Genomic DNA, 27,945 nt, shown 5'->3' on the forward strand with positions numbered 1-27,945 from the left:
GGAAGACGAGGAGATCAAGGATAACAAGAAGACGAGAAAATCAAGAGAAAATGATGAGAACGAGAAGAACAAGGAGAAGACAAAGACAAAAATTACAGTGGTTAAATTTTAGTGTGACCGTAAATTCTCAAGTTACCTGTTGAAGACAAAGGCGGAGTTATGCGTCAGATGGGGGATGGAAAATATTTTTAGTTTATTACGTAACGACGCTGCAACAGTTAAAAGTTTATTTAGTGTCGATGGAATTGGTGATAGCGAGATGGTTGAGGCCGAGGATTCATCATAGCATACGTGACATTACTGAACATCAAATGAATGAATATAAATGTGAAAGGAAGCAATTTAAGAAGGAGTAACATGGAGAGGAGTTAACAAGAAGAAAGGCAAACTATAAAGTGTACAAACAGGAGATTAAAAAGGAATGCAAACGAGAAAGGTGGAGAACGAAGAATAGGATAAAAAAATTAATGAAGCGCTGAAAATGTAGAAGAAAAAATAGTTTATTATTATTATTATTATTATTATTATTATTATTATTATTATTATTATTATTATGTAGAAGAGGAAAGGGCTAGAGAAGCAGAAGACTCAAGCGATGAAAGTATAGGAAGGTAGAAAATATTAGATGGTTAGTAAAAACAGTGAGAAACAAAGTGGCGTAGTGGGGGCAGACATAGAATGTTGTATTGTGGGAAGGGGTGGACATTTGAGTCGCTGGCAGTGGTGGTGGAGCGGTACAAAGTCCGTCGTGTAGCTGCTAGAGGCAAAGTGCAAGTAAACAAACGACATTCAAACACTGCGGGCTTGTTTGATTGCTGCGTACAGACAATGCCTGGCTATCCCGTCCAACCCATAATATGCGAACGTTATTTATACAGCAAGTTAATTCGAATCGTCGATTTAGAAAAGGCCTTTCATACAATTTGTATAGTAGCTGTCAGGTCTGTATTTTTTGCATACGAAAGAATTGTTTACAGTCTGTAAATAATAATAATAATAATAATAATAATAATAATAATAATAATAATAATAATCATCATCATCATCAGGCCTGCAGAACTCGTTAAGTAGGGAAATATGACGTCAGCCTCACTCCACTTCTATTGGGGATAATCGACTTCCGCGTAGAGTTATCTACATTCTCTGGCCAATCAGTGGCGGCATGTAATTTTAAAAAGGGATTGTAATAAATTCATTGTTTTTATAATACTTTATCTCGTTTCAAGGTTTACGATTAAGCTAGATTTCCTGTCGGTAGTTTCTTTGAGATTTCTTTGCACCTAACCTGTTTTAGATTTTCGAAAACTTTCCTCCTATCATCACCTACGGAAACATAAATTTATAGCATTTAAGTAATGAACCTTGAAAGTCACTATTCATTTCAAAATGAACACAACGAGTGACGTCCGTAATTTTACAGTATATAAATAAATAATCAATGTACAGTTCGTAATAATGAACTTACCCGAAAGTTTGTGCATTCCATAATTCTTAATATGGACTTTATTGAAATGTGGTTTAATATTGAAATGACGAGTAGAAATAAATTGGATGGGACACAGTAAACAAGCAATTCTTTCGTCTTCAACAACAAAATAATCATATTCCCATTTCCTTTGGAAGTAGTATTCCTTCACGGGTTTAGATTTTGCCATGTTCCAGTTCTCTTTAAACTGCAGTACGCATGTTATTTGTTTGTTTATTTACTTACTTACTTACTTACTTATTTTCTTATTTACTCACTTAATTACTTATTTATTTACTTATTTACTTAATACTTATTTACTTTTTATTTATTTATTTATTTATTTATTATTTATTTATTTATTTATTTATTTATTTGGCTGGAGTGCGTTACAATGTTGAATGACAGCATTGACATCCGGTCATTTAGCTATCACTCATCAACGTACAATTTATTTATCGTCATATTATTAGTAAAACCAGTTAAGACCAGTATTACAAGTTTTGTAAAAGCAGAAATTAAAACTTTATTAATGCACGAAAAATCATAATAAATTCTTCAAATAAAGTAATTGGTTTGTTGCCTGCATGCACATTTCGGACTTATTTCATTTTAGTAGAATACAGAGAACGGAAAAACAAGTCGGGGACTGTACTTAATTTATTTTACACAAAAAGTGGATTTAATCGGTTTTGCTAGTAACAGGACATATATACAGGGACATCATTTTATTTTTACTTCAATTTTTATTGCACCTGAGTTTTGGAATGTACTTCACTCCCACCCCTTCTACTAGTAAACTTCCAACCGTTCACGACACAGAGCCGAGGGCGCGTAAGCAGTACTGAGTTAGTGAATATAGTACGTTTCAGAAATATGTTCGCGTTTTCCAGTGACGAAAGAGCTTTCAATATTGAATCATATTTTCGTACGGGTACTGTCGTCTGTTTCCCTATGTCGCATCCCGGTTTCCCCCACCTGCTTCTGTTCGCCCCTTTGTAAAGTCTAGTAGCTGGGCTATCTTAGCTCTTTTTTGAAAACAATAATTTGTTAGGAATTGGACGTCTACGTAATATTATTCAAGTGTTTAAAATAACTTAAATAAAAGGGCCTCCTTAAGTAATTAACTGTCACGTGATCCCCCCCCCCCTTTCTACAACCCTGCGACAAAACCACTTGAACGGACAGTAGATAGCATTTCTGAGTGATTTTATCTTTTCAGATCGGGCAGAAGTGAAGATTGAATTTACAGTACATAAGGTACTCTTTTATAGAGAAGGTACAGGATTATTTCAACATGAGTTACTCGTACGAAGGACGAAACTGATAATTGGAATTAGGTACAATAGTCTATAGTGCGATAATATGCACAAAAGAACTCAAGCCTGTATCGAAATGAACGGCCACCATTTTCTAAAATGTGTTTAAATATCCATATTATAATTATTTTTCAATTTAACTTCATTCTCTATATAGTACGCTAATGTGCTGTAACAGTACAATATACACTGCATAATTAATACTTCCGAATGGATGGCTCAATTCGTGTGTAAAACACTAAGTGTTAATACAGTATTGTATTTTGATTAAACAAAAACCTAATGAAAATGATCAAACTCAAAATTGTGATATTTCCTAGTTTACATAAATGGATTAACCACTTTTCTTCCCTCCTATACCTAGTAAAGTGATTTGTATTTTACGCCAGTATCATCGAACTCCGTCGTGGAAAGGGTAGCAAACGGTGTTTCCTGTTTCAATCGTTAATAGGAAGGTATAGCCAGGTTAATATTAAAAATGTTAGTAAAAATAAAATGATGTCCCTGTACATAGGGAGACCTTCTTACATTATATGCACACATATATGTTAAAATTTATTTTACATGTCTTTCAATTTAATTATTTCCCTCATTCATTTTTCTCTTACTTTCTAAAGGTATGTTCCTAAGGATTTTATCATCTGTTCATTTGTAAATTCTTGATAGCGTATTGTATACCTGCCGCCGCGATAATGAGTGTTGATGCAGCCGAGCGTAACTAGAACGTCATGACCGCACTGGTAGAAAAGGTGGGTGGGGTAAGAAAGGGGAGTATAGCTGTCGCTCTGAGGAGCTATAGTTCTGTAGGTCTGATCATCATCATCATCAACATCATCATCGCTATTACGATTCGTATTTTTAGAATTTAGGTTATTTCGAATTTCATTTTAGTATATTATACAGTACATTCATCTTTAAAATAGCCTACAAGGAAGAAAGACTTACCATTATGATTTAAGAATTGAAGAAATGAAATTCGTGTTATGTTATTACAGCATTCAAATTCAACACGTCACTCCTTTTCCACAGTAAAAGAAAGAAAAAGGTTTTGCTATGGGGAAAAGTGAATAATTTGGTCAGAAAATGGTTGTAGCTGTCATGAACAAAAGAGGTAGATACAGCCTTGTTCTGAGGATTCTTTAATGTTTGTAAACACGTTGCACACTCAGATAGTTGCAGAGATTATCTGAGATAAAAGAATACGGCCTTAGTTAAAATGTGCTCGAACATGAGAAGGAAGTTTCTGCTTCCTCATTGCAATCTGTAGACCACGTCTTCAGTAAATATAAAACAATAATCTAAGTACGTAAACAACAAACAAGGAAATACAACAAATAAGTAAAGAAGGAAAAATAAATATGTAAATATAACAAACAATAAATTGAGTATGCTAATAATAAATATACTGGGGCATTCGAAAAGTAATGATAACATAGTTGAATCGCTCCATACAGAAAGGGCTTTAGTCCATTAGACCTAGTTTTGAGAAAAATAAAGAAAACATTCTGTAAATGCCTACTCTATTCCTTTCTGCATAGAATTCTGAGCCTGACGCTTCAGTTTCTATCTTTCCAAACATTGGACTGAATACCTTTCTGCACAGGCCGATGGAGCCACTCTTAAAGATATGATTTACATCTATATCTCGTTTTTAAAAATTTGTGACTGAAGCCCTTTCTCTATGGACCGATTCAGTTACTGTTCACAGTCCTTTTCACAGTCATCGGGGACGGTCTACAGGATAAAAAAAATGTCCATACAACATAGGGTCAAAACTTGATTGTTTTCTCGTATTTTATTTGCGTTATACTGCTTATATCGTTTATAAAATTACGAAAAAAAATTACATCAGTAGATATATCTAGAAAAGAGTTAATATTAGTTTAAAATAAATATTTGTGTGTTCTATTACGTTTTCGTGAAATTAAATAAAATTTGCATTCTTACATTTGTTAATATTCTGACGTGAGAGACGTGGCAACGTGTTCAGCAGGCAGTACTCTGCACAGACGTAAGTACGAGTCAGCTGAGTTCAAGCTCCCCGTCCATAGCTCTACTGCAGAGTGGGTGAAAGTTCAGTACAGGGTATTCGATAAACAACTGACTTACAATGTCATTCACAGTTTAGGAATATCATATGTTATTAATTTATGTAGAAAGCCGTCGTAATTCAAGTGAAGCAAGAACATGTACCGTTTAAGTTTTCTGCAATGAAGGTTACCTAATCGGCGAACTTTTGTAGCGGTTTGTCAACGATTATTAGAAACTAATTCCCATTTCAGTTTGGTTGATAGGCTTTCCCCTCCACTCACACTCTTTACCATCCGTGAAGGGGAAGATGCTACTGTCCATCTTACTAACGTTCGACTAATTGACTTTGAACATGTGAAAATTCTTATTATTGAAAATGTTTACCGGTAATCTATATTTCGAAAATCTATACTAAGCCTTTGTATTTCATTTTATTGTTGTTTATATCAACTGGCACATTAAAAAGCTACTGACAGCAGGAGATAAATGTTTTCTTCACCGCTAGTTGCTACCCTACAGCATACGCAATGGGACAATATGCACTGTGTCGCTCCCCCCTGACTTCATAATACAAACTAACATCCCTGAATTTAATTAATTATTAGTTGAAAATATTGTAAGAACGACACTAAAATATACTGAAACATGTAATTGTCAACCATCTGTGTCGCTGTATTTTATATCCACTTATGTACTTTATTTAATATTTGATTTTCTTGTGTGTACAACTTGGGGGGTGCAGGTACAGGGACATCATTTTATTTTTACTAACATTTTTAATATTAACCTGTCTATACCTTTAGAGAACCGGAAACACCGCTCGCTACCTCCTTCCACGACTGGAGTTCGATGATACTGGCGTAAAACACAAACACATCACTTTACTAGGTATAGGAGGGAAGAAAAGCAGTTCGTCCATTTACGTAAAGTAGGAAATATCGCAATTTTGAGTTCGATAATTTTCATTAGGTTTTTGTTTAATCAGAATGCAGTACTGTATTAAGAATAAGTGTTTTTACTCACGAACTGAGTTATCCATTCGGACGTATTCATTATGCAGTGTATATTATACTGTCTACAGGAATTAGCGTACAATAAAGAGAATGAAGTTCAATTGAAAAATAATCATAATATGGATATTTAAATACATTTTTGAAAATGGTGGCCGTTCATTTCGATACAGGCTTCAGTTCTTTTGTGCATATTATCGCACTATAGACTATTGCATCTAATTCTAATTGTCAGTTTCGTTCTTCGTACTAGTAACTCATGTTGAAATAATTCTGTACCTACTCTATAAAAGAGTACCTTACGTCTGTAAATTCAATCTTCACTTCTGCCCGAGCCGAAAAGATAAAATTACTCAGACATGCTATCTATTGTCCGTCCAAGTGGTTATGCCGCAGGATCGTAGAAAGGGGGGAAATCACGTGACAGTTAATTACTTAACGAGGCCCTTTTATTTAAGTTATTTTAAACAGTTGTATAATATTATGTAAACGTCCAATTCGTAACAGAAATTAATCTTTTCAGAAAAGAGCTAAGACAACCCAGCTTTTACAGAAGGGCGTGCAGAAGCAGGTGGGGGAAATCGAGATGCGACGTAGGCAAACGGACAGTACCTGTGCGAAAAAAAGGTTCAATATTGAAAGCTCTTTCGTAACTGGAAAACGCGAACTTATTTCTGGAACGTACTATACTCCCTAACTCGGTGCAGCCTTGATTCTGTCTGAAGGACAGTTGGAACTTCATTAGTAGAAGGGGTGGGAGTGAAGTACAGTCAAAAACTCAGGTACAATAAAAATTGAAGTAAAAATAAAGAAGGGGAAAGAAATACCTTAGCATCCTCTCAACTTGTGTGAAATGTCGTTTAGGAGTCTCTTACCCCGTTTCGAAAATCACACAACCAGAAATGTGTTTAAAAATGATACTGCTTTACGGAAGCGGGAGAGATTAAAGTGTTGCTTTTAAAAAAAGTTCGTGTGATTTTTTGCAGTGAACCATTATTGTTTTAATTAAAATGTGTCTCAGTGAAACGTACAGCAGAGTCCGTATAGGCCAGTTTCTATCTGATGCTTTTCCAATTCACTGCGGGCTAAAGCAGGGAGATGCACTATCACCTTTACTTTTTAACTTCGCTCTAGAATATGCCATTAGGAAAGTTCAGGATAACAGGCAGGGTTTGGAATTGAACGGGTTACATCAGCTCCTTGTCTATGCGGATGACGTGAATATGTTAGGATGAAATCCACAAATGATTAGGGAAAATACGGGAATTTTACTTGAAGCAAGTAAAGAGATAGGTTTGCAGGTAAATCCCGAAAAGACGAAGTATATGGTTATGTCTCGTGACGAAAATATTGTACAAAATGGAAATATAAAAATTGGAAATTTATCCTTTGAAGAGATGGAAAAACTCAAATACCTGGGAGCAACAATAAAGGCTGGTTCACAAGAAGCGGGGAATGGAAACGACAACGAGAACGAGAACGGAAATAATGTTAAAATGTATTTAAACAATATTTCCGTTCTTGTTCTCGTTGCCGTTTCCGTTTCCGGTTTATTGTGAACCAGCCTTAACAAATTTAAATGACACTCGGGAGGAAATTAAACACAGAATAAATATGGGAAATGCCTGTTATTATTCGGTTGAAAAGCTTTTATCATCCAGTCTGCTGTCAAAAAATCTGAAAGTTAGAATTTATAAAACAGTTATATTACCGGTTGTTCTGTATGGTTGTGAAACTTGAACTCTCACATTGAGAGAGGAACATAGGTTAAGGGTGTTTGAGAATAAGGTGCTTAGGAAAATATTTGGGGCTAAGAGGGATGAAGTTACAGGAGAATGGAGAAAGTTACACAACACAGAACTGCACGCATTGTATTCTTCGCTTGACATAATTAGGAACATTAAATCCAGACGTTTGAGATGGGCAGGGCATGTAGCACGTATGGGTGAATCCAGAAATGCATATAGAGTGTTAAGGCTGGTTCACAATAAACCGGAAACAGAAACGGCAACGAGAACGAGAACGGAAATAATGTTAAAATAAATGTATTTAAATGTGAGCGTTCACATTAGTTAATTGTGAATCCTGACAAATACATTTATTTTAACATTATTTCCATTCTCGTTCTCGTTGCCGTTTCCGTTCCCGGTTTATTGTGAACCAGCCTTAAGTTGGGAGACCGGAGGGAAACAGACCTTTGGGAAAGCCGAAACGTAGATGGGAAGATAATATTAAAATGGATTTGAGGGAGGTGGGATATGATGGTAGACACTGGATTAATCTTGCTCAGGATAGGGACCAATGGCGGGCTTATGTGAGGGCGGCAATGAACCTCCGGGTTCCTTAAAAGCCAGTAAGTAAGTAAGTAAGTATGTCTGTATCCGCTTGAGGTGTACGACAGTATATTATATACAGTCACGAAGCTTGAGTTGTGAGGATGCTAGGAAGAAAAGGCTGTGCCGGTACTGTTTCTCATTGTCTGTAATGAGGCGATATTAGCGATCGTAGTGGTTAGCAACTATCTATGGATGCATATTTACTAAGTATTGAGCTTCGTGACTGTATATACTAGACTGTGGCTGTACCGTGTTCTTGTAAACTCCCTCCTCCCCATCCAGCAACGCTGCCAAAAGCCTAATATTGTAAACTTTAATAATTAGTTAAATATTGCAATTAGAAAAAAATTTAGGGCACTTTTTCTTCCTCATGACATGAAGAATCATCGGTTAAAATAATGGCACTTATACCCCTTACACTCTGCATAAAGTACGTTGGAATTCCTTAATAATACTCGTTTGACTTTTGCTCGCGGCATACAAATAAACAGGATTAGATGGTTGTGCATATCTTTTCATGTGCTTCCCACTGTTTACTTAATGAGGAAACAGCCACGTAATTTCCAACATTTATATAAATAACTGCCTTCACCAGATAACTTTGCAATTAGCTTTGTTACACATGTCATTATCTTGATAATAGCTACGGAACATTTCTTTCTATTTATAGATGTTGATTTTTAATTGGTTATTTTACGACGTTTTATCAACTGCTGTGGTTGTCTAGCGTCTGAATGATATGAAGGTGATAATTAGGGGTAGGATTTTGATTACCTATAAATCATGAAAAAATGTTCTAAAACAATGCATTTATGACCTAAAAATCTCTCAAAAATGCCCTAAAAATGTATCTTACATAATTGCCTTAGTAGGAAAAGAGGTTTTGTACTAAATATTTAGACTAGTAATTAAATTAAATTTTACATAATTTTTTCTAAGTAGTACACTTTAATTAATTATTTTACCTGATGTAGTTTCTGTGTATGATCGTTCACCTCTGCTTCGGCATGTGGACGTGAGGTCAGTAGTCGGCTGGTCTGTCTTGGCCCTTCATGGGCTGTAGCGCCATGGATTTACTTTACTTTTAGTTTCCGTGTAGTCTATCACAAGGCCACTCTTATCCGGAATTAGCAGGTATAGGGGAGTCTATATTGAAGGGGTGGTTGGACTGATCCATTACATGGGGTGTACTACGTTAAAATGGCAATATTTCTGTAGAAAAACGATTGAAATATTACACAAAATAATGGACAAAATATGTAAAGAAAATATCAAAGGAAATAAACATTATTTAATATTAATAATGGGGATTTATGGCCAAAATTAAATGAAAATGTCTAAAAAATGACCAAATAAAACAAAAGATGCTCTTATGAGTTGAAACAGGCAAAAAAAAAATGCAAAAAATATGCCCTAACAAATATGTCTTAAAACACTCAGTTTATCACATAACATATAAATATTAAAGCAGCTGTGTTTCTATACCTGGTAAGGTTTATCTTGTCTCAGTAGCAATAAAACCAAGTCCCTTCAAATGAGGGTGGAGATTATAGGAGGGTTGTAAATTTTCAGGATTCCTTTCAAAACCTTGTTGTTGTACAGGCTGCCGGATCTCAATTTCTTGAAAGACAAGCTCAGTGACGGAACTACACAGTACGAAGAGAGATATTTTGTTATTTTATTTTGCACTACAGAATGTATCAACTAGTCCCTTCCGCCACTGGATGGATGAACGGCATCGCTCCACTCCCCCATCACCATAACAATACAGACGAAGTAAGACATATCTCCTTTCTCTCTCTTTTCACAGTGAGACAAGATACATTACACAGACTTTAGCTTACTAGAAAAAAGATGCAATTTCATCAAAATCCTAGCCCTAGTGATAATGCTAGTGAGATGAATTCAGGATTCAGCGCTGAAAGTCACCCGGCATTTGCTCTTAATGGGTAGAGGGAGAACCCCGGAAAAACTTGCCCCAACCAGGATTTGAACCCGGGTCCGCTAGTTCTACGATCAAGCATGCTATAAAAATATTTAATTCATAGCATATTTCAATAATAATAATAATAATAATAATAATAATAATAATAATAATTATAATAATAAGTCGTCACAGCGTCCAGTGTCTAGAGAGCTGGACTCATAATACTGTAGAACCGGGTTTGATCCCCAGCGCACCCCTGATTTATAACTTGTGTTGGGCAAGCCCGTAATGCAGATAACACAGAGGGTTTTCTCTGGGAGCTCCGGTTCCCCTGTGGCATCCCAAAATTTCTCATCTCATCGCGAGTGTAGCTTAGACCAGCCTCGTATGTTGCACCCTGGTCAAAGACTCTGTCGTTAAATTGGTCTACACAACTGACTTCAAATGGAAGGAAAGCGAATAGTCGAGTATTAGAAGACCTTTCTGTATGTGGAAGGTAAACAGCGGCGTTGCGATCTTATGTTGTTACTCTGTAGGAAAGACGGTCAATGGCTAGATTAAAGCTACGGTTTCGCTACGACGATCTTCGTCGAACGAACATCGCTGACGATTGAAATCGCCAGCGGTCATCGTCAGAGAGTGGTTTCTTTTCCGGCGAACTTCGTAGGTGGATAGTTTATTGTTTTATATAGTTGACCATGTCTGATCAGCTAATAAGTGGATGACAATATGATAACGTTATAATATGTTTTGCTTTGAAAAACAAGTACGGATCTTTAAAGTAGTTAATGTCATGTTTAGAAATAGATATACAGAGGGGTATTTTAATTAATTGATATTAAGACGTCTTGAAAATGAACCCACCAATTTTAAGGAATATTTCAGACTTTCTCCCGAACAATTTCATTGTGTTTTAAGTTCAATTAAAAATGATATTGTAAAATTACCCACAAAGTTTATCCACAAACCAATAAGCCCAGCTGAAAGATAAGCATAACTTTAAGGTAAAAACCAATGATATAAACACTTTATTTTTACTTTTTACAATGTTATTTTTTCATTTAGGAGCATTTATTTAGGAAATAATGTTACAAATAAAAAAAATAATGTGAGAAGGAGGTTGTTGGACTTCTCTCCTTTGCTCGGAATTCCACTTCACTTACTATTTCACACTCAAACTTTGTCTTCAGTAGCTAAATCTGTCGCATTGTGTGTGTCCTTCAATTATGAATCATTTTATTCAAATTTTATTAACAGTTCTGGTTGTTGCAAAATATAGATTTGTTATTGTTTACGTTGGTTCTTCTTTTTGGCTCACGTCGAACAGGGATTTGTGTTTAATCAATTAATATATCGTCATCATTAGTGAAGAAATTCCAGAAAGATATGTTTAACCGCCATTATAGTATGTATGATGTATAAATCACATGTTATTAAATGCTTTAATTCATGACCTACTGTAATTTTATAATTGATTTCTCGGCGATGATCGTCGGCGAAGATCGCCGTAGCTAAACCGTAGCTTAAGAGAGCGATCGAACTGCACAGGTGACGTAACAGCGGCACGCTGTGTTAGTACAAGTAACTGCCGTTCGACAAACAGAATGGGTCGTGTAATACTCTTCATTAGTAAATAATAATAATAATAATAAATATGGTAACAAACAACGATGACCAATAATCCAATAAGTGAAGGGTTCAGAGCCATAGTGGGCCAAGCGCCATTTATTAAAACGGAGAATGCAAGGGTTAAAGTTAAGTGAATACCATAGTTTAATGAAGACTGACATATCATTTAGTTTAAATGTGTATACTTTATATTATATTACTTGATATATGTTTCCATTGAATTATGGTAATAACTTCATTTTAACTCTTGTTTCTACGGTTTTAATAAATGTCGCTTGGCCCACTATGGTTCTAAACCCTTCAAATAATAGGTCAGTGTGCAAGGTTATAATAAAAGAAAAATTATGTTTGTTTATTCATTTTCTTAATTATTTACTCAAAAATTTACTTATTCACTTATTTTTATTTATTTATTTACTTTATTTATTTATTTTTAATTAATTAATTAATTTGTTTATTTATTTATTTTTTGGACCAATTTCGGGCTTATGTGAGGGCGGCAATGAACCTCCGGGTTCCTTAAAAGCCAGTATTGATTTATTTATTTATTTATTTATTTATTTATTTATTTATTTATTTATTTATTTATTTATCTTTCCTATTTTATTATTTACATGAATGTACTAGCCAATAGCGATTAGTCAATAATGAGATAGTACAACAGATACAATAATCCCGGCGTAGCTCGATCGGTTAAGGCGCTTGCCTAGCGATCCGAAGTTGCGCTCGGTCGCGGGTTCGATCCCCGCTTGGGCTGATTATCTGGTTGGTTTTTTTCTGAGGTTTTCCTCAACCGTAATGCGAATGTCGGGTAATCTATGGCGGATCCTTGACAAATACCATCTCGCTATCATCAATTCCATCGACGCTAAATAACCTAGTAGTTGATACAGCGTCGTTAAATAAATGTAGAATATTGTATCCTCGGTTATTTATAGACTGAGTTTCTTGCTATTTCTAAAATTGATCGAATTCACTGCTGTAGAAATTGACAGCTTTACTGCATCTAGATAAGGTGCATTTACACGGTTCAATTTTCCATGCGTTTACGCATGCAATCTGGGGAAAACATTGAAAGACTCTAGTTGAAATATAATATATTAATATAACTTAGACTGTGCCGGTACTATTTCGCATTGTCTGTAATGAGACGATAGTAGCGAACCTAGTGGTTAGCAACTATCTATGGATGCATATTTCCTACGTATTGAGCTTCGTGACTGTATATACTAGACTGTACCTATACAGGAGAAAAGAATTTAGGATTTCTATTGTGAGTTCTCATATCTTTCATAGAAACTCGAAAGCTACTATTGCTTATGAAATAACCATATTATGTTATATCATCGTTAAGGACTTTCGATAAAGAAAAATATAGGGAATGAAGTTATTCGCATCTTAAATATAAACTGGGACATTTTAAATAATCATTAATTGTGACGGTGTCGTGTATAGTTCCTGGGGTAGCTCAGTCGGTAGAGCGTTCGCACGCTAAGCGAAGGGTCCCGGGATCGATACCCAGCCCCGGAACAATTTGTCCTTGAAATTATTCAAACCTGCTTTACAGGGAGCTACTACCTGAAAGCCAGATTTGTATAATCATAGTTTTCCTTACAATTCTTTTGGTGTCGCTGGGCAGAAATCTACTAAGACTTATATGAACTTAACGATAGGAACTTTCTGAAGGTATCTTACTTACTTACTTACTGGCTTTTAAGGAACCCGGAGATTCATTGCCGCCCTCACATAAGCCCGCCATTGGTCCCTATTCTGAGCAAGATTAATCTAATCTCTATCATCATATCTCACCTCCCTCAAATCCATTTTAATATTATCTTCCCATCTACGTCTTGGCCTCCCTAAAGGTCTTTTTCCCTTAGGCCTCCCAACTAACACTTTATATGCATTTCTGAATTCGCCCATACGTGCTACATGCCCTGCCCATCTCAAACGTCTGGATTTAATGTTCCTAATTATGTCAGGTGAAGAATACAATGCGTGCAGTTCTGCGTTGTGTAACTTTCTCCGTTCTCCTGTAACTTCATCCCTCTTAGCCCCAAATATTTTCCTAAGCACCTTATTCTCAAACATCCTTAACCTATGTTCCTCTCTCAAAGTGAGAGTCCAAGTTTCACAACCATAAAGAACAACCGGTAATATAACTGTTTTATAAATTCTAACTTTCAGATTTTTTGACAGCAGACTGGATGATAAAAGCTTCTCAACCGAATAATAACAGGCATTTCCCATATTTATTCTGTGTTTAATTTCTTCCAGAGTATCATTTATATTTGTTACTGTTGCTCCCAGATATTTGAATTTCTCCACTTCTTCAAAAGATAAATTTCCAATTTTTATATTTCCATTTTGTACAATATTCTCGTCACGAGACATAATCATATACTTCGTCTTTTCGGGATTTACTTCCAAACCTATCGCTTTACTTGCTTCCAGTAAAATTTCCGTGTTTTCCATAATCGTTTGTGGATTTTCTCCTAACATATTCACGTCATCCGCATAGACAAGCAGCTGGTGTAACCCGTTCAATTCCAAACCCTCTATGTTATCTTGGACTTTCCTAATGGCATATTCTAGAGCGAAGTTAAAAAGTAAAGAAGATAGTGTATCTCCTTGCTTCAGCCCGCAGTGAATTCAAAACGCATCTGACAGAAACTGACCTATACGAACTCTGCTGTACGTTTCACTGAGACACATTTTAATTAATCGAACTAGTTTCTTGGGAATACCAAATTCCATAAGAATATCATATAAAACTTCTGTCTTAACCGAGTCATATGCCTTTTTGAAATCTATGAGTAACTGATGCACCTTTCTGTAGATACCTTCTGGTTTATCTGTTGTAGTTGTTTAAACAGATCAAAAATGTATATTCCAGTTTCTATCTCACTAATTTAAAATATTTGTAAAGAACCAGGCTTAGAGGAAGAATAAGCTATTGGCCGAATAGATCCGACATTCTGATTACATGATTGTATCACAGTCTAGTAGGCTATATACAGTCACGAAGCTCAATACGTAGGGAATATGCATCCATAGATAGTTGCTAACCACTAGGATCGCTACTATCGTCTTATCACAGACAATGCGAAATACTACCGGCATAGTCTATTGTTCCTAGTACCCTCAAGAACTCAAGCTTCGTAACTGTATGTACTAGTCTGTGATTGTATTGTAATTTACATGTTTGTGAAAATGAAGTTTGCAGTCAAAGAATAGAGCTACTTCAAGGCCTTTAACACAATCTATTGTGTTAATTTGAATGTTATCTACAGTAAGTAGTAGTTGAGAATCAGTTTCCCTCGAAAACTTTATGACATTAGTCTTGGGAACATTAATTTTCATGCCATTGTTTTCAGACTACTTTGCAATAATTGCGTTAATGTCACGTTGAGGATAAGGGCAGTCAGCAGTGTTTTAGCTAACACGGAAGATTTTTAAATTGTCTGCGAATAATAAACTGTCAAATCTCGCTCGGATATAATCTGTGTAGGTTATAAAAGAAGAAACCCAAAGGTAGAAATCTGTGGCATTCCAAAGCTTAAAAGTTGATTTAATCTTAGAGCTTTCTAAACAGACGTGAGACAGCCCTTGCAGTTGCCATGGATGTTACATTTTTACTGTTTTCAAACTCTATATATTGAAAATGAAATGACTTTTGTTAAATTTTATTAGTAGAATCGATTTGGAAGATCAGTATCATTTTACAGAAAAAAAGTTGTTGAATGAAATGTATTATTATTATTATTATTATTATTATTATTATTATTATTATTATTATTATTATTATTGCAGAAAATAAAGAAAAGGTTCCGTCACGGATGTTACAAGATTTGTGAATTTACTTCACACCTTATTAACAAAAAGTTTAAAACCCATATCTTTGCCTCAAATAAAAAAGATTCATTCTTATAATGTCCATATAAAAGCTATGCAAATCTCATGACATCCAATCAGTTTACAAAAACATAATCGGTAAATATCTTATAATTAGACAGTGCATAACTTATCGTTGAATGTAGGTGCACATTTACTATATGTTACTTTTTTTTTCATTCAGACCATTGCTGAACAGTTTTTAAACGTAAACAGACGACGTCAACATGCTACTGTATCTCCGTACAGTCAGAAGGAAGAGAAAAATAAGGTACTGTAGTACATACCTTGCAAGGTTCAGTCCTCGTCATCATTGATGCAATTACCAGTCTTGCAGTAAACGACGATATATTCTCGTAAGTTGTCGAAGCTGAATCGTCTTCGCCTATCGCTTAAACAGTTTTTGTATCGAGAGAATTTCTGAAGAAAACCTCTAAAATGGGAATCACTCAATTTCTTTAGAGGAATATTTGTACTGAGCATCATGTTGCACGTGTCGTTAGATCCGCACAACTAAATGATGATGATGATGATGATGATGATGCCTCAGATTTCATTTCAACGCATTTCCTGTGCGATGTACTGTTGCAGTGTTTCTCTATAGCCTGAGTTGTTCTGGTGTTTATTTCAATTTTACATACATTACACACGATATTGTCTTCGTTAATACATAAAAAGTCACTCTCATACTTCTTAATTGCATTTCGTATCTCTGAGCGAATTTAACGTTTTGCCATTATGAATGGATCAGCACAACATATTCAACGTGTACTAAATACTTGAGCAGGATAACACAATGTGGACCGGGGTTCCTTCGTTATGTACGCTGCTGTACTCGCCAGGTACGCAAAAGACGGACGGCGCGGCACGTGCCATATACTCCGATACGAAACAACTTCACTTTTCCTTAAGTCATTCCACATCCATTGTCTACTTATAACCATTAAAATAGTCAGGCAAAAAAGCATCCTAAATAGCTAAAATAGTCAGGCAAAAAAGCATCATAAATAGCTAAAATAGGCAGGCAAAAAGGGTATTATAAATAGCTAAAATACGCAATTACAAAAACCTTGTACTAGACCCACAACCTTGCACTCTCCATAAAGGGATTTTGACAGCAAGAAAAGCTTTACATAAGGCGAATGCAAATTGAGATTTTCGACTCGATGTTGCAATTACTGTTGGAAGCAAAGAAATATTCTTCCCAGTAGCCTTGGAAAGTGCATTTTTGTGTTTGGTTGTACTGATATGTTGCGATATGAAATATTTAGCTAGCTACAACAACGTCGCAATGAAAACTGAAAGAAAAATAACCGTTAAAAATAACGTTAGACCCGCACTCATTGTTGCCTTGTCAAATAAACACAAGCGATAATTAAAACGCTTACTGTTATTGGGCTGTTATAAATTTTTGCACGGCAGCACTCATTGTTGCAAAGAGAATATTACGAACTGACTGAAAGACAATAGTATACATTCGATGAAGTCACTTTCATTGTAGCGGTTATAGAAATGAATTAAAATATACCTGTAGGCGATTTTTAATAATAAATTAATAAATAATAGATAAATAATCAAATGAAGGCAAAAAAAAAGCATTTATTTTGTAAATTAGGCATTTATATTAAAGAAAGGCAGAAAAGGGCAACATAAAACCTGCAGAAAAGTATATTCTATTATCCATGTGCTAAAAAGAATAAATGTTCATCTCCCCTCTTGCTTAACAAAAGTCCCTTGTGCAGAAACTTGTATTTCCCTATTTTGACTATGCTGACATTTTACTGACTGATCTCTCCAGCGAAAACAAAACGAAACTTCAACGTGCTCATAACTTGTGTGTACGTTTTGTAAGCAATGTTCGTAAATATGATCATATTACCCCATCCCTCAAAGCAACAGGTTGGCTTAAACTAGATAAGAAAAAGAAATTTACATTCATTTCTCTTTCTCTTCGAAATCTTGAACTCTTCTATTCCTTCGTACCTGTCGTCTCGCTTCACTTACCTTTCTTCCCACCATAATCTGAACACACGCTCTTGTCATGAAACAGTACTGACAATACCATCCCATCGCACCTCCTCATACTCATCCTCTTTCACAATAGCCCTGCCAAGACTCTGGCATTCGCTACCTGCTAGCATCAGGGACTGTCGAAATAAAATTGAATTCAAACTCAAACTTACTAGGCACTTGGTCAGTAATTGATTCCTTGTAAATAGTTTCCTTAATCTATCACAAAATATTTCAATATCCAGTAATTTCATCACTATACAATTTTGTTATTTTAGGTTTAGTTTGTAATTCAGTAAATATAAAATGTTCTTTGTTTTTCTATGACTATTACACTTTTACTACGTCACACTACTTTTGACCAATAAAACGGTACGAAAGGACGTCTTTCAACCAATCATGGCCGCTTATCGCACAATTTTATCGCATCTCTAGCATTTGTTTAATTTTATCGCGTCCCTAGCATTTGTTTATTTTTATCACTACCCTAGCATTTGTTTCTTTGTTTGCCAACATTTCAAACTGCACTGGTCTGCCGTCAAAAAACAGAAAATTACAAACCACTCCAGTCGATGCACATCACTTTCGAATATGACTCGCATTTTGGCATTCAAGAACAAGAATTAATAAAGATCACTGGTCATATATGAAGAGCACCATTCGGAAATCCTGAATGAGTTGAGGGATACACCATGTACACCAACGAGTTCACTTCTTTTACGCACACGTCCAATATAACATCAACTGAACCACCAAAACATTCAAATTTGAAAATTGTACTTTCAATAATTGTTTCTTTTAAAATTATCCATGTTTATTTTTTATTTCATCATCGTTAATTAAAACGTTTCTTGTTTATTTCATCATCCCTAATTAAAACTTTTCTAACACGTGTTTATATTATTTAGGTTATGTTTGTTATAGCTTCTGCTATATATCATGGATAGTCACGTAACAGAGATTGTTTAATACTAAGATTTATTGAAAATCATCAGTCAAGTGACGTTGATTACTGGGATCCGGATGATTGAAATGGAATGCAAATGTTTTAATAAAAATGAAACTGAATCAACAAAGCCTTCTTGACTAGTAACAGTCCACAGAGTTCAATGATGATTCCATAGTTGGCACAACTGATACCGGTAACAAGAAAACATCCTCATAAAACACTACTGCCATCTAGCGTAATGTTGAGATGGTACAATAATACATTTGAAGACAGTTCTATTTTCGTAAGCCAATTAATATTTTATTGTACACTTTGTTACTTCTAATCTTTATATAGCCTACTTTCTTCTAATCGTGTAATAGTCAATTAAATCCGACTCGAGTTTTGATTTTCTCTAGATAAATCAGCTCGTGTTCCACTCGCAGATTTATCGATAAAATCAAAACCTCTAGTGAGATTACTGTTGATAAATTATCTAGCTTTAATTAGTCAGGTAATCTTTTCGTACTTTGATTTTTATTGTAATTGTAATTGTAAATTTAATACTAATTGTAATTTTATTTGTAATTGTAATTGTAAATTTAATATTAATTGTAATTTTATTGTTCATATTATAGTTGGAATCTCCTGGTAGAGGGGCAGAGAAGGCCTGACGGCCTTATCTTTACCAAGTTAAATAAATAAATACTACTACTAATACTACTACTACTACTACTACTAAAACTGCGACGTTTCAATCTCAGAGGTGTAATTCGTACAGATTTACTTTCAAAATGAAGATAGATTTAACACATTTAAAAACGCATTCTGCCAAAGTTCCGGTCTATGCTTATAACTGTTTCTTTCATGTCACAGATGTTACACACATTTTGTTACGGATGTTACAGATGAGTTAATGTCCTTCATTTTTCCTGTTTCAAAACAACTGTGACATTTCTAAGTCAAAATATTCACTTGAACTGCAAGATTAATTGTTATTAGTCCAAAGTACTGAGAATAAATGGCAGGAAGAGTATAGTATAGAGTAAAACGTTCCTTGATCTTGGAGCTCTGGAATTAACAGTGCTGACTCTCAAAATATTTCTTCAACAATAGATCATTGAAAAACATACTACATTAACAACTGATCTCTCTATGAGCAAGTGCTGCAAACTTAAGGGCAACAAAACAGTACTTATGCCTATTACCCAGCCAAAACCACTTAGATTCAATGCCCATAAAACTTATAAAATATTTTCCTTTGGAAATATAACATTACAATATTTAAATTTATAGCCTTGTCTATGTTTTACACTAACAATAAGCAAATATTTCTGAAAAATACTTTTTCATTGGAATTCCCAGTTTTCCCGGAATGGCTGAGGGACAGAATTGTCCGTCACTTTAAATAGTTGTTGAACCAGTTTACACAACTTTGTGAAAAACTGGTGCTTCCCAAGATATGATATGAAACTGCGTTAAAAACTTTGCTGAAATCAAAGAATACTGAATCAATTTGTATTAATAATAATAATAATAATAATAATAATAATAATAATGGTAAATAATATGTGATAAATATTTCAACACTTGGTATTCCCAAGAAACTAGTTCGATTAATTAAAATGTGTCTCAGTGAAACGTACAGCAGAGTCCGCATAGGTCAGTTTCTGTCAGATGCGTTTCCAATTCGTTGCGGGCTAAAGCAAGGAGATGCACTATCGCCTTTACTTTTTAACTTTGCTCTAGAGTCTAGAGTATGTCATTAGGAAAGTCCAGGATAACAGAGAGGGTTTGGAATTGAACGGGTTACATCAGCTGCTGATGACGTGAATATGTTAGGAGAAAAACCACAAACGATTAGGGAAAATACGGGAATTTTACTGGAAGCAAGTAAAGAGATAGGTTTGGAAGTAAATCCCAAAAAGACAAAGTATAAATATGATTATGTCTCGTGACGAGAATATTGTATGAAATGAAAATATAAAAACTGGAAATTTATCCTTTGAAGAGGTGGAAAAATTCAAATACCTGGGAGCAACAGCAACAAACATAAATGATACTCTGAAGGAAATTAAACACAGAATAAATATGGGAAATGCCTGTTATTATTCGGTTGAGAAGCTTTTATCATCCAGTCTGCTGTCAAAAAATGTGAAAGTTAGAATTTATAAAACAGTTATATTACCGGTTGTTCTTTATGCTTGTGAAACTTGGACTCTCACTTTGAGAGATGAACATAGGTTAAGGGTGTTTGAGAATAATGTGCTTAGGAAAATATTTGGGCTAAGAGGGATGTTGTTGCAGGAGAATGTAGAAAGTTACACAACATAGAACTGCATGCATTGTATTCTTCACCTGACATAATTAGGAACATTAAATCCATACGTTTGAGATGGGCAGGGCATGTAGGACGTATGGGCGAATCCGGAAATGCATATAGAGTGTTAGTTGGAAGGCCGGAGAGAAAAAAATCTTTGGGGAGGTCGAGACGTAGATGGGAAGGTAATATTAAAATGGATTTGAGGGAGGTGGGATATGATGGTAGAGACTGGATTAATCTTGCTCAGGATAGGGACCAATGGCGGGCTTATGTGAGGGCGGAAATGAACCTCCGGGTTCCTTAAAAGCCAGTAAGTATATACAGTAGCGTGCAAATTAATCCGAACAACGTAATTACTTATGCAAAAACACTCAAACGGGATAAAAAAAGGATCTAAGACATACCTCAGTAATCTATGTGGCCTCCCTTGTTCCTAATAACAGCTCTGAGACGATTTGGCATGGATTCCACTAATTTGCCACATATATTCTTCATTTCTTCATCGCGAAACCATACACCAATGAGGGCAGAAATAATCTTCTCCTTTGTAGAACAATCCATTTTTTGCATTCTTCGTTTGCAAATTGACCACAAGTTCTCAATGGGGTTGATGTCGGGTGAGTTGCCTGGCCAGGGGAGTACCTGAATATTCTTCTTGTTGAAGAATTCTGTAGTTTTTCGAGACGTATGGCATGGTGCCAGGTCTTGTTGGAACACACTTCTGCCATCCGGAAATGATTTTTGCAGCTGGGGTACGATTCTGGTTTCCAACAAGTGAATATATTTGTCAGAATTCATCATTCCCTTGATAGGTATTAATGCTCCAGGCCCTTCATGTGTAAAACAACCCCAAAATATTACTTTAGGGGAGTATTTGGGTGCTTGTTGGAGATGAGCTGCTGTTACTTTTTCGGATCCTTTCCGTACGTAAGAAACACGGTGGCCGTGGACCTCGAAATGAGACTCATCGGAAAAAAGTACAATCTTCCAGTCATTCACTGTCCAGTGTTGATGTAATTTTGCCCACATATAGCGTTTTTTGCACATAACAGGGGTTAGCAGTTGCTTCTTAATAGGCTTACGAGCCCTTCGTCCAGCTTCCAAAAGCCTAAGCCGCACTGTTGTGACGTGAATATTCGCCCCAGTGGTAGCCATTAACTCGCTGGTTAAGTCGACAGCAGTTAGTCTAGGATTTAATTTACTTTTCCTGACAATTAAACGATCATCTACAGGTGAAGTATTCCTTTTCCGGCCAAGATTCCTTTTTTCTGGGGTGTGATGGATCCAGTCTCCCTGTATCGTTTTATGATCGAATTAACAGTAGCCAAACCGATGTGACATTCTACAGCAATTTGCCTCTGTGTCATAGAAGAATGCTCTGCTAATGTTATAATTTTAGACCGTTTTCGTGGAATTGTATCCATTCGTGAAGACGACAGAATGTACACAGGATTGCAGTATTAAGTCTTGAACACAACTGAAATGCTTATAAGTACAAAACGACAGGCAAAATGTCACATATTATAAAAAAAATAAAAACGACAGACCTTCAACAATGGAATTACACGTACTACAGATGTCAATTAAAGCGGTATGAGCAGCTGTGAAGCCAACAATGACAGGAAATGTAAAAATATGTCGTGTTCGGATTAATTTGCACGCTACTGTACTCTAAATAAATTTAATAAGCTACTCAAGTTGGCAGTTGTAATGCATCTGGAGACAGGAGAAGAGAGATTTAAACTTTTTATTATGAAAATATTGTGACTTCTCATGTCTTTCCATAGTAACACGAAAGCTAACATTCTTTATGACGTCCGGAATATAAACTGTGACACTTGAAATAATCTCAGTTTTTGTCAGATCTATTCTTGAAGTTACTGAGCAGAAATAACGTCTTTTTTTTAACATTTATGACATTATTATAGACTGCACATTTACACATGCATGTTTAGGGCCTATTTATAGCTACTACATCCTCGTGGTTCCCCTTTGCGTCGTCTACACCAGTGTTTCTCAACCGCCGGGCCGCGGCCCGTTACGGGACCTGATATCAAATTATACCGTGCCGCGAAATATTCACCTAGAATTTGTCATTTTACTTTTTTAAGCATTTATGATGAATAAGTATTTTATAGCAGAAATATTCTTATAAGAATAATTTTCGTGATAGTGTCGAAAGGTCCAGATGTCTCTAAATTCAAAAAATTTTCAATGATCGGGAATTTTTTGGTCTTAGAAATCTTTCAACATTCGGGAAACAAAATATCGCTGTTTAAGACCGGTCATAAAAGTACCTGCAAGCCGATGACAACAATGGGCAGCGAATCCTCTGTTTTCAAATCTGAACGATATAACATCTGTGTTGCAGATGTCACTGACCAATTAGCTGGAAAGTATAAATATTTTTTCACTTAAATTGAAGCTTAAGGCCGTGTGTATCCAGTTCTCGATATTGAAAAGTCATAATGAGTACTGTTTCTTCACAAGTTCGCATCGCAGTGTGTAAATGCTTATTTTAAAACCCGAGCGTCGTGGTTTTTTTTAAAGTAATAACTAATAAGCATACTTACTTACTTACTTACAATTGGCTTTTAAGGACCCCGCAGGTTCATTGCCGCTCTCATATAATCCCGTCATCAGTCCATATCCTGTGCAAGATTAATCCAGTCTCTACAAGAGGTAAAAAATAATTAATCGTATGGCATGCATATTCAAACTTTAGGACTTTCTATAAGCAAGGAACATTTTCTCAGAGACTATTTCAGATAATGTAACGAAATTTTGTACATCCCTTTATTATTGCATAATGCAAATTTCCGTGCAGGAAATTTGTTTTTAGGTGAATATTTAAAGAACTTCAATTTGGCAAAGTAATGATATATTTAAAAAAATATATTATTACATTTTTTAAATTTATTTTGGAAAAAAAAAATTGAAGTTTTAAAATTCCGTCTGCAGGGATTTATTACATATAATGTAGGGGAAATGTGTACAAAATTTCAGAACCATATCTTTAATAGGTCATGAGAAAATGTTCCATATATTTTGTGATCAGGTTAGGTTAGGTAGATTTGTAATTAGGCTTTCTGACATAGTAAGGTATTGTAATTAAGTATCATAATGGAGTCAGTCATTGTAAATATCTGTACCAAATTTCAGATGGATAGCTAAAAAATTGTGGATCGGTGATTAATTACATATAACAATGTATCTGAGACTAGGTCTCCCCTTAATAAAGTTTGCTAAAACATGAGAATACTATGTGCAATAAATTTGCAGGGCAAGGGAGCGAAGGAAGGAATAAAGGCTGGTTCACAATAAACCGGGAACGAGAACCAGAATGAAAACGAGAAGCAGAGGACGTGAATATGAAAATGTTTGATTCACAATAAACCGAGAACATAGACTATGCATATCGATATGTATGTCAATAACGATATGTAAAGTCGATATTACGCATTCTGATGTTATTTGTGTATAATTGACCAATAGCGTTCTCTCATGAATACAAGGCAGCCAACATAAACACAGGTTAACCAACTTCGAAATTTCAACTGAATCATTTCATTAGGTACGGTACTATAAATATGTCCATGCATCTTTATTATCACAACCTATTTTAAGTCTACCATAATGTAAAATAATTAGAGAAGAAACATTTGTAATAGAACAAAAATGAACACAACAGTAGTTATTGAATTGAAGCATGAATATGTAGTGTTTAATATAACCATTACAGTAATAAAATATGATTCGCTTCCGATCGGTGTTGAAAGATGCAGCTATTGAAAGCCACGTATTTTCCTTCATTTTCTCATCTTTATACGAGGCGCGCCGCTTATCGTAAACGTGAGGATTTTCCTCAACACTCAATATTAGAATCTCATCAAATAAAACTTGATCCATGATGTACAGCACAGAACAAAATAATGCATAGGTTATGTCACGGTCTTCTTGCTACAAAATATGCGACGAAAAAATAGCTTTTTAGATGGCAATAGAATGAATCTAGTGGGCTGTAATCGGAAATGTGAACGCCAAAGTAGAAACTTGGCCAACTCTCCGTTCCCGATTCCGGGCTCCGGCAAGCTTTTCGTTAATTGTGAATGCTCACATTTAAATAATTTTACCGTTTTCGTTTTCGTTCCGATTCTCGTTTCCGGTTTATTGTGAACCAGCCTTAATTTGAGGGAAATATTTTTCGAAAATTTATCAGTTTTATAAAAATTTTCGGAACAACTGGATAATACCCACGGCAGAGCAATGTCGATAGTCGATGTTACTCGCTGGCCACTAGTCACCAGGCCGTACCGAGCCGTGCCAAACAAAACACAATCGAAATGGTGGTAGTAAAATTCGTGACTATATTCACTGCATTAGTAAAGTGCAAGACTTCTGGCTTCCGTTTCATTCAAACAATTATAAAATAGGATAATTTGGTCCAGGGAGCATCCGTTTTTGGTGCAAAGGTAATATGTTTGTCTTGTTTCTTAAATAAAATTACGAAATGGCGTTCCTGTGCTTAACATTTAATAATAAAAAAAAAAGAAATATAGCAAAACTGTTTTGTCTCGAGACTCTCATCTAAGTCACGTAATCTACTTCAATATATTTGCGCAAATATACTTTGTAGCTAACAGTGGTGCTATCTCTCAGTAATGTTCAGAACGAAGAAGGCAGAGAAAGAGAAAAGAAACAAATTTCTCCCTCCAACGACGCCACACACCAACGTCGTGTTCTTATGTTGGCGAGATTGTATATTTACTTAAATTTGGTGCTAAACGTAACGGCACGGTTCAAAGATACCGTGGGAATTCTCCAGTTTAGCGAAATTTTCTCTCTCACATCACTAGTCAGCACACAACGCTGTCTCGAGTTAGTAGCCTTGTGGAGTTGGAAGCCCGTCCCTGTGAGCTGCTTGTTTGTGTGCAGGACTGTGCCGTCGTGCGCGTGCACGCGGCGGGATTGGCGTCGCCTGGAAGTACGCGACGGCGTGCCTGCTAGTGGGCGTGGCCATGCTGGGCGTCACGGTGCTGGTGCTGGAGCTGTATCGTGGTCGGGAGGCGGCGTCGCTGCGCGCGCAGCTGGACGCCGTGCGGCGTGACGTGGACGCCCTGAAGCACCGCCTGCTGGAGGAGGACCTGCTGGAGCAGCTCAAGGCCTTCGAGGACGCGGTGAGTGAGTGCGATAAAGCGCGGGAAATATGCCAAGGTCGCGCGCGCGACGTGTGAGCTTGCATTCCTAGTATTGGAATTCGAGCTCCAGGTTAATGTAATGTGATTGCAGTTTATTTTCAGGCGCTGTGCAAGAACACGTAGGCCAGCAAAATGTAAGGGAAATGCTAGTAACAAAAATTGCGAAAAACACTGTTCTCATCTTCTTATTCTTCTTCTTGTTACGAATTAAAAGTTAGCCAATTTCATCTTTTTGTCGTTCCAGGTCATTTTGTCCGATGCAAAATGTCCAAAACAAAAATGTCCAAGGTGTAAAATGTCCATTAAAAATGTCCAAAGAGCAAAATGTCCAATACGAAAATGTCAAAAGTGCAAAATGTCCAATACAAAAATTCCGAAGTGCAAAATGTCCAATACAAAAATATCCAAAGTGCAAAATGTCCAATGTGTAAAATGTCCAATACAAAAATATCAAAAGTACAAAATGTCAAAATGTGTAAAATGTCCAATACAAAAATGTCCAAAGTGCAAGATGTCCAAAGCGTCAAATGTCCAATACAAAAATGTCTGAAGTGCAAAATGTCCCATAAAAATGTCCAAAGAGCAAAATGTCCAATACGAAAATGTCCAAAGGGCAAGAGTCCAAAACGAAAATGTCCAAAGTGCAAAATGTCCAATACAAAAATGTCCGAAGTGCAAAATGTCGAATGTGTAAAATGTCCAATACAAAAATATCAAAAGTACAAAATATCAAAATGTATAAAATGTCCAATACAAAAATGTCCAAAGTGCAAGATGTCCAAAGTGAAAAATGTCCAATACAAGAATGTCCGAAGTGCAAAATGTCCAATGTGTAAAATGTCCAATACAAAAATGTCCGAAGCGCAAAATGTCCAATGTGTAAAATGTCAAAAACAGTAATGTCCAATACAAAAATGTCCAGTGTGTAAAATGTCCACAACAATGTCCAATACAAAAATGCCCAAAGTGTAAATTATCCAATACAAAAATATTCAAAGTGCAAAATGTCCAAAGTGTAAAATGTCCAAATCAGTAATGTCCAATACAAAAATGTCCAAAGAAAAATGTATTATTCTTTTGCCAATAATATGATATCAAACACTCAATACAAAACATACATATTTTGGACATATTTGTGTTTGGACATTTTAACATTGGACATTTTTCTGTTTGGACATATTTGTACTGGACATTTTTGTGTTTGGACATTTTAACTTCGGACATTTTTGTGTTTGGACATTTTAGCTTTGGATATTTTTCAGTTTTGGACATTTTTGGTTTGAACATATTTATAATGGACATTTTTGTGTTTGAACATTTTAGCTTCGAACATTTTTGTGTTTGGACATTTTAGCTTCAGACATTTTTGTGTTTGGACATTTTTGGTTCGAACATATTTATACTGTACATTTTTGTGTTCGGACTTTTTACACTTTGGACATTTTTGCTTCGGACATTTTCATTTGGACATTATGACTGTGGCTCTTTTTTGTAAGCGCATAATATATCCGTGTATTTAACTCCCTTTTATCTGATAGTTTATAGTTGAGAGCTTTTTCCTTCTTGCCCAAAATTAAATAACAAAATGGCACCCGTAGTCTTTGTTTATTCAGATGATTTCCCTGACTATTACACTTTTACTACGTCATACTACTTTTGACCAATAAAACGTTACGAAAGGACCTATTTCAACCAATCATGGCTGCTTATTGCTACAATTTTATCACTTCCGTAGCATTTGTTTGTTTGTTTGTTTGTTTGTTTGCCAGGATTTCAAACTGCAAATTTTTTACGGTACTATAAAACATGCTTTGCGATCGTTATTTGTTTCCAGCAGAGATAGTCGACTGAAAATGGCGGCTCCATTCAAATGTT

General features: G+C 35.6%; 1 protein-coding gene across 1 annotated transcript in view; it reads left to right on the forward strand.

Moving 5' to 3' along the window:
- LOC138692218 (protein eiger-like) overlaps window positions 1-27,945 on the forward strand; it is a 137,764-nt gene that overhangs the window by 14,582 nt on the left and 95,237 nt on the right. Inside the window, exon 2 of the mRNA XM_069815326.1 lies at window positions 25,808-26,049. Coding sequence (XP_069671427.1) covers window positions 25,808-26,049 — 242 coding nt within the window. The remainder of the gene's footprint in view (window positions 1-25,807; window positions 26,050-27,945) is intronic.

The sequence above is a fragment of the Periplaneta americana genome, chromosome 16 (assembly GCF_040183065.1).
Source record: "Periplaneta americana isolate PAMFEO1 chromosome 16, P.americana_PAMFEO1_priV1, whole genome shotgun sequence".
Taxonomy (NCBI): domain Eukaryota; kingdom Metazoa; phylum Arthropoda; class Insecta; order Blattodea; family Blattidae; genus Periplaneta; species Periplaneta americana.